The sequence below is a fragment of the Oryza brachyantha genome, chromosome 3 (assembly GCF_000231095.2).
Source record: "Oryza brachyantha chromosome 3, ObraRS2, whole genome shotgun sequence".
Taxonomy (NCBI): Eukaryota; Viridiplantae; Streptophyta; class Magnoliopsida; order Poales; family Poaceae; genus Oryza; species Oryza brachyantha.
This window is the reverse complement of record NC_023165.2, coordinates 5,818,024-5,826,409: the sequence shown is the minus strand read 5'-3', so window position 1 is coordinate 5,826,409 and position 8,386 is coordinate 5,818,024. Positions and strand designations below refer to the sequence as shown.

The 8,386-nt window shown below is 51.6% G+C and overlaps 1 protein-coding gene across 1 annotated transcript; it reads left to right on the top strand.

Annotated features, from left to right (window-relative positions):
- Positions 1-1,231: 1,231 nt before the first annotated feature.
- On the top strand, positions 1,232-4,952 carry LOC102711236 (leucine-rich repeat receptor-like serine/threonine-protein kinase BAM1). Its single transcript, XM_040522051.1, has 2 exons — positions 1,232-3,812; positions 4,139-4,952. Exons 1-2 carry the CDS (start codon positions 1,256-1,258, stop codon positions 4,585-4,587), a joined length of 3,006 nt encoding a protein of 1,001 aa, XP_040377985.1. The 5' UTR covers positions 1,232-1,255; the 3' UTR covers positions 4,588-4,952.
- Positions 4,953-8,386: the final 3,434 nt, after the last annotated feature.

Here is an 8,386-nt window from a genome sequence, read left to right as displayed (position 1 = left end):
AAATGAAACACATAACAATACTCCCTCCGTCTTAGAATATAAGTATTTATATTATTTAAAATTTATACTATAATATAAGTATTTATGCATTGATTCTTATAATTTTATTCATTCAATGATTCTAAAGCCAATCGGATGTATCTATGGAAGTGACTAAAAGAGATGTTTTAACATCTTCTTATTCTATGCTAAATAAACTAGAAATATTTTTATTTTAGAGCGGACATACCATTGTATACCTACCGGCTACCATCTTTCTCAGAGTGACTTCATCATTATCGTTGCTCTCTCTCCGCCCCACCTAAAAAAACTTGCTTGCTTTCTTCACCTATCCTAGGGGCATCCCTACTCGTTGATCACACTCGTTTGGGTATTGATTTCCTTATAGTATATTATTACTATAGGCTAAATTGTCACGGTGTCAAACCATAATAACAATATGAATGTAATAATGATGCTAGCTCTAAGCCTATAATAACATTGATAATGAGTTTTGTGTCCTCCTACAGTAGAGGCTAGAGATAGAGGAGAGGGAATGTGGTATGCCACGATGTGTGAAGATTTACCTAAATAACTTGTCGTGATATACTCTTGGAGACATCTTTGCCTCGATTACGGGTTGAATAAGACAAGTGGAGACATCAATTTAAGCTCGAACACTCTCCATTAATCATTTTATGGTTCTGCTTCCAGTTTGGATTGTCAATTCAAAGAGATATAGCCTTCTTTATTAAAAAAGTTAAAAATATTGTTGTCTATTCTCTAGAAATTAGGACGACTTTTAGTTAAATCTCATAATTTTTTAGTGGAATTAAAAATTGTATGTAGATCACGCGGATAGGGCAAAGTTGAGTAAAGTGGGCTTGGGAGAAGTGTTAACTTGATGAAATATGAACTTGAGGTAGGATTGTACTCCTTTGAAGCTTAAGATCGGCATATGGAATTTCACAGAAAAACAGTAGTCTAATGTGCATCTCTTTTTCCTTATTTGTACAGCACGTTCTACCATCAGTCCATCACAAAGGTGTGGCATGTTACTCTGGGCCAGAATCAACTTTGGGCCTTCACTAAATCCTGTATATGAGTTTGTTTGGTACATCCCCTGTACCACCGATGATTCAGTGAACCCGTGCCTCCTGCGTTGTTTCTGTACCACGAGAGAAACAGAAACAACACGCGCTCATATATCCCACGCCGTCGAGTGCGTCCACCTGAACTCGAACTCCCCATTCCGCCACCACCTCGCCTCTCATCCATGGCAGGCTCCATGGCCGCCACCTCCACCCTTCTCCTCTTCCTCCTCGCCACCGCCACCCATGGCACCGCGGCCGACACAGCCTCATCCCTCGCCTCCCCCGAAGCGGCCGTCCTTCTCAACCTTTCCGCCGCGCTCGGCGATCCCTCGGGTTACCTGTCCACGCACTGGACGCCTGGCACGGCGTTCTGCTCGTGGCCGCGCCTCTCCTGCGACGCCGACGGATCCCGCGTCCTCTCTCTCGACCTCTCCGGCCTCAATCTCTCCGGTCCGATCCCCGCCGCGGCCCTGTCCTCCCTCTCGCACCTCCAGTCCCTCAACCTCTCCAACAACATCCTCAACTCGACCTTCCCGGATGGGATCATCACCAGCCTGAAGAACCTTCGCGTTCTTGATTTCTACAATAACAACCTCACCGGCCCTCTCCCGGCCACCCTCCCCAATCTCACCAATCTTGTTCACCTCCACCTCGGCGGCAATTTCTTCTCCGGCAGCATCCCCAGGTCGTACGGGCAGTGGAGCAGAATCAAGTACCTGGCTCTCTCCGGCAATGAGCTCACTGGGGAGATACCGCCGGAGCTCGGCAACCTGACGACGCTGAGGGAGCTGTACCTCGGCTACTTCAACAGCTTCACCGGCGGGATACCGCCGGAGCTCGGGAGGCTGAAGGAGCTCGTGAGGCTCGACATGGCGAACTGCGGGATCTCCGGCGCGATCCCACCGGAGGTGGCGAACCTGACGTCGCTCGACACTCTGTTTCTTCAGATCAACGCTCTCTCCGGGCGGCTACCACCGGAGATTGGCGCAATGTGGGCGCTGAAATCGCTCGACCTGTCGAACAATTTGTTCGTTGGGGAGATCCCCGCGAGCTTCGCGGCGCTCAAGAACCTGACGCTGCTGAACCTCTTCCGTAATCGCCTCGCCGGCGAGATTCCGGAGTTTGTCGGCGACCTGCCGAACCTCGAGGTGCTGCAGCTGTGGGAGAACAACTTCACCGGTGGAGTGCCGGCACAACTCGGCGTGGCGGCCACCAGGCTGAGAATCGTCGATGTCAGCACGAACAGGCTAACCGGCGTTCTACCTACAGAGCTCTGCACCGGCAAGCGACTTGAGACGTTCATCGCGCTGGGGAATTCACTGTTCGGCAGCATTCCGGACGGGCTCGCCGGCTGCCCGTCCTTGACGAGGCTTCGTCTTGGAGAGAATTATCTGAACGGGACAATTCCGGCGAAGATGTTTACATTGCAGAACCTGACGCAGATAGAACTGCACGACAATTTGCTCTCCGGCGAGCTCCGGCTGGACGCCGGCGTGGTGTCACCATCAATAGGAGAGCTGAGCCTGTATAACAATCGGTTGTCCGGACCGGTGCCGGTGGGGATCGGCGGGCTCGTCGGCCTGCAGAAGCTGCTGGTCGCCGGAAACCGGTTGTCCGGCGAGCTCCCTCGTGAGATTGGGAAGCTGCAACAACTTTCAAAGGCGGACTTCTCTGGGAACCTGATATCCGGGGGCATACCTCCGGCGATCGCCGGATGCCGGCTGCTGACCTTCCTCGACCTCTCTGGCAACAGACTCTCCGGCGGCATCCCGCAGGTGCTCGCCGGGCTACGAATCCTCAACTATCTCAACCTGTCTCACAACGCACTCGGCGGGGAGATTCCACCTGCTATCGCTGGAATGCAGAGTCTAACAGCCGTCGACTTCTCCGACAACAATCTCTCCGGCGAGGTCCCGGCGACCGGTCAGTTTGCCTACTTCAATGCCACGTCCTTCGCCGGTAACCCAGGCCTCTGCGGCGCCTTCCTCTCCCCTTGCCGCTCCCACGGCGTCGCGACGACGTCGACCTTCGGCTCCCTCTCGTCGGCGTCAAAGCTCCTCCTCGTGCTCGGCCTCCTCGCGCTGTCCATCGTGTTCGCCGGGGCGGCGGTGCTGAAGGCGCGGTCGCTGAAGCGGTCGGCCGAGGCGCGCGCGTGGCGGCTCACGGCGTTCCAGCGCCTGGACTTCGCCGTGGACGACGTGCTCGACTGCCTCAAGGAGGAGAACGTGATCGGCAAGGGCGGGTCCGGGATCGTGTACAAGGGCGCAATGCCCGGCGGCGCGGTGGTGGCCGTGAAGCGGCTCCCGGCCATGGGACGCTCCGGCGCGGCGCACGACGACTACGGCTTCTCGGCGGAGATTCAGACGCTGGGGCGCATCCGGCACCGCCACATCGTTCGGCTGCTCGGGTTCGCCGCCAACCGGGAGACCAACCTGCTGGTGTACGAGTACATGCCGAACGGCAGCCTCGGCGAGGTGCTCCACGGCAAGAAGGGCGGCCACCTGCAGTGGGCGACGCGGTACAAGATCGCCATCGAGGCGGCCAAGGGCCTCTGCTACCTGCACCACGACTGCTCGCCGCCGATTCTGCACCGCGACGTCAAGTCCAACAACATCCTCCTCGACGCCGAGTTCGAGGCCCACGTCGCCGACTTCGGCCTCGCCAAGTTCCTCCGCGGCAGTGCCGGCGGCTCCGAGTGCATGTCTGCGATCGCCGGCTCCTACGGCTACATCGCTCCCGGTATGTATCGTCTAACCCCTACATATTTTCTGCTCATAGTACCCTGTTGCAACTTGCAAGTTGCGACTACTTCTCATCGGCATTATTCCAATGTTGAAATCATGCATCACAAGTTACAAATGGGTCCTTCATTTTTTTTTCAAACTTACCGCCACGTTAAAATTTGGAAGAAAATGGTTGGTTTTTGTATGCTCTGATTTGTTCCTACTGTGCATGGGGCTGGTCGCTGCGCCCTCTCGTCACTTTGTCGTTTTAATGAATCATCATTGGGAATTGATGACCTGCGATCTTATGCGGTGGAGCTCTTCTGCTTTGTGCGTTCGCAGAGTACGCCTACACGCTCAAGGTGGATGAGAAGAGCGACGTGTACAGCTTCGGGGTCGTGTTACTGGAGCTCATCGCTGGCCGGAAGCCAGTCGGGGAGTTCGGCGACGGCGTGGACATCGTTCAGTGGGTGCGGATGGTGACCGGGTCGAGCAAGGAGGGCGTCACGAAGATCGCCGACCCACGCCTCTCGACGGTGCCCCTCCACGAGCTGACGCACGTCTTCTACGTCGCCATGCTCTGCGTCGCGGAGCAGAGCGTCGAGCGGCCCACGATGCGGGAGGTCGTGCAGATCCTGACCGATCTGCCCGGCACGGCGGCGACGCCCATGGACGACGCGGCGTCGCACGGCCCGGGGAAAGACCAGGGCACAACGACGAGCCCGGAGAAGCCGCAGCAGCAGGACGGGTCACGCGAGTCCCCGCCGCAACAGGATCTCCTTAGCATCTAGAAGCGTGCGTGCTTGCGTGCATCGGTGCATGCATGTCCCCGTTGTACCAGTACTCCGTAGCATCATCCTCTGTGCGTCTCGGCGTACTCCTGGACTGTGCTGGTGTCCGGGATTGTGTGCAATTAGAGGCAATCCTTCAACCCCGTGGTAGTATTGTTAGCTACTAGATTATATTGTTACATTGCTCTCGTGTACAAAGGAGCTACTAGTGTATGTAATGTCTCTCGGTTGAATCGAGATCCAGAATCGGTGTCGATCGCAACAAAGAACCATGGACACACATCACAGTGGCCGGCGCATCATACGGCCATAGGGTCATCCCCTGGGCGCTAGCGCTACCGAGCACTGGATCAATACTCCGTATGTTTTGTCCCTACAACCCCTGCTAAAAATTGTCTCAATACTGGCTGGCCCGTGGTCGTACGTTTTTTGGTCGCTGCTGTATCCCGTGCCGCGACATGAACGCAGAGGCAACCCGGCAGCACATCGTCGTGCTTCAGGGGGGGATAACCGGATAGGACGCGGCCTCGCCGCGCGTGGAGAAGAGTACGGGCGGAGCGGCGACTGGGGGAGTGCGTGCACGTGAATGGTCAATTCCGCCGCGGTACACTGGTGCCCTGCTCCTTTCGCCTGAGGATGACAGGCGGGTCCCGGCAGGACATGCCTGGCACTGGCCTGTGCATGCATGCATGCATGCATTGCACGGCGCCATGCCCACCTTGCTGTCATCACCAAGCTTTGCGAGTGGCAGTGTGACACGGATTAAGTGGTTACTGCCCTTTTGCGCACTGCGAAGTGCAGGGCAGTGCAGTGCACTCTCTTCCTCGTTTGATTCTGGAGCCCTGCTGCGTTGCGCTGCACGTACTGTGTTACTGCGCCATCATAGGATACGCTACAGATTGCTGCTGCGATGCGACCCTGTAATGAAACTGTTGGAGCTAGCGTTCACGCAGGGACTAGTGAATCGATCGAGAGCTCGCGTGCTTTTTTTTTTCCATTCTCATAAGCGTGCGTGGTGGGACTGATCAGGGTGCGAGTTGGCGTGGGTGATGGGCTGGTTGTGACTGACTGAACACGTAGTCAGGAGCTTTCGCTGCATGCAGCGATTAGGCGAGGCTGCTGTGATGACCGTGACCGCGAGAGAGTGCGCTGCCGCTGTTGCCGTCTGTTGCTATCCTGCGGGGATTGGGGGAGATGTCCGCGTTGTGTGTGTGGTCAGATCATTAGTCAATTGTCACAGGTCACACCAAGGTTGTAATCGGCGAAGCCACTAGGAGAATCTTCTCGATCATTTTGTCGTCGAAATCTGAGCATCTATCGGCTCAACCCCCTTCGATCCACTGTGCATTATCTTTTTCTCGGAGGGGTAATTGGCTAGAGCGTTTCGTCGGCGAAACTGGGACAAGACATTAGCCGAAGATTATTTATTTTTATAGCTATTTAATAATATAATGATAAATTTAATTGTTATAATATTTAAAAACTATTTTAAAAAATAAGACGATGAACTTCTTAGAAAAATATATTGGACTCGTTCGCAAGAGGGACCTCAAAGCCGTCAAATCAACGCCGCAAAACCAGAACAATCATTAGCATATAATTAATTAAGTATTAACTATTGTAAATTTAAAAAATAGATTAATATGATTTTTTAAAACAACTTTCATATAAACTTTTTTAGAAAAAATACACCGTTTAGTAGTTCGGAAAATGTGCGCACGGAAAAAGAGAGGGAATGTGCGAACGAGCCCATTGTGTAGCCATTAGAAAGTGTGCACGTACGGAGGATACACGGGAGAAACGAAGGCAGCATTTGTTTGTCCACGTGCGTACCAAATATTATTGTTTTATTGCATGATCTTTCCACTTATAAACGAAATCACACAATTAAATTACAGGTCTACTTCATCCATCTTAAAATATCACTATTTTTAATATTTAAATGTATCTTATAATAATACTATACCACTATTTTTAATATTTAAATTTATCTCATAATACTACTATGTCTCCATCTATATACTCATCTCAACCGATCACAGTGTTGTTCCGTTCATTTTCTTACCTGTTTATTACTTAACCAATCACAGCTACTTTTGATATTAATCTTAATTTCGCCGAAGTCGAAACGGAGAGAGTAAAAGCTATTCCTTTTGTATCGGTTCCAAGTTCCAACGGGCCAGGTGCAGCTACCATTTGGATTCCACAGATTTTGGCTGTAGTTAAGGTTGGACAAAAACGACAATGGGAAACATTAGTGGTGGTCATTCGGTTGCACCGAATATTTTAGTCTCGGTATTTGGTTATTTGAGAAATTTCGGTCATCCAAGTCATCCAAAACTGTAGACCGAATTACATTGAGAAAAAAAATAGAGACAAACAAGTTTGGTCTCGGTCACGACCAAAATTTTAAAATACTAAAACAAATCAGACGATAGAAATAATTTTAGATCAAAGAAATCACTAAAAAAATCAAATCCATCACTCAAATATATCACCGACGACCCCGGGTGTGTAGGCGAAGGTGGCCAACGACGAGGGCGCAGGTAGAGGTCATTGTCGGGGTGATGATGTGGACATCGACGAGCTAGCTAGGCGGAGGTGGCGGTCAACTGCCAATAAAATAATATTGTTGACAACCAGAGCAGAGATGAACGTCAATGGATAGGCCAACGAGTAGGCATCGGAGAGGTGGCGCATGGCCGAGGATAGGGAGAAAGACGATAGACGGCATGGGAGCGAGGAGAGGGGGAGGTGAGGAGGGTTCGGGTTAGGAACATGAGTTATATATATGTTGGGCCAATAGTTATATGGGCTAATTGGCATAATTTCAATCAATTCAATCAATTCAGTTAAGGGATGTGGATGAATGAATTGACCGAATTAAATTCGGTTAGTTGATGGTGGAGACTAGTTTGTGACTGAAATTCTCAGTCTCGGTCTTTTTGTGTCCACCCCTAGGAGGCTAGGAAACATGTAAGCAAAATTATCTAAGCCTATGCGCTACATGGGTCTAATGGTATATTGGTGACTACAGACGTACATACGTAGTATGTTAGGCCAGGAGGCCATGCTTGTAAAGCCATTCACAATATGGTGACATGGTGAGTGGTTTCATCCCTCCATGTAAGCATCGTGTTGCCACCTCGGATTCGAGCACGTCCCTGCAGAGCTCCTCCCGTCCTGCAGAGGAAACACATGACTCATTAGAATGTTGTCAGGGTGAGGGTGGTCACATGCGTGGATGCGGCTCGAACATCACGTTGGTTGACACCGGTGCCCTGCGTATGGTACCCAGCCTACCTCGATGTCGCCCGCTACAGGAAGGGGCGGTTGTCGCTGAGGATGAGGGAATCACCGGGCTATGAGGGGATGAAGCTAGGGGATGGAGGTAGGGGAAGTGGTTGAGGCTGGCCAGCTATGCTGGACATACCCGGAGTTAGAGGACATCTCCAGAGCTACGTCATCGGAGCCATGCCATGTCGTCGAAGACAGATCCTATAGCGCTCGCATGTCAAAGAGCGTCAGTAGCTTGAGCTCTCTAAGGAGGCTGAGCCCATCGAGAGCGACATCGACCGCCGTGAGAAGGGAGGGTGCAACGCTGGCGGAGGAGGACATAGAGCGTGGCACGGTGGAGATGGATGGGAGTGGTTGCGTCAGTGGAGATGGATTGGGCTGGATTAATCTATTTTTTCCCGATTTGTAGGGTGTTGGTACAAAATATTATACTAGTTTGTAAATTGAAAAAATAAGGACTAAAACATAATATGCTAGGGTCTGATTTGAAAATTTTAAACTA

Bases quoted from the DNA above. Each gene is read 5' to 3' on its own strand.
- LOC102711236 (XM_040522051.1), top strand. From the start codon at position 1,256: ATGGCAGGCTCCATGGCCGCCACCTCCACCCTTCTCCTCTTCCTCCTC. The intron at 3,813-4,138 runs GTATGTATCGTC...GTGCGTTCGCAG, and splicing joins CTACGGCTACATCGCTCCCG to AGTACGCCTACACGCTCAAG.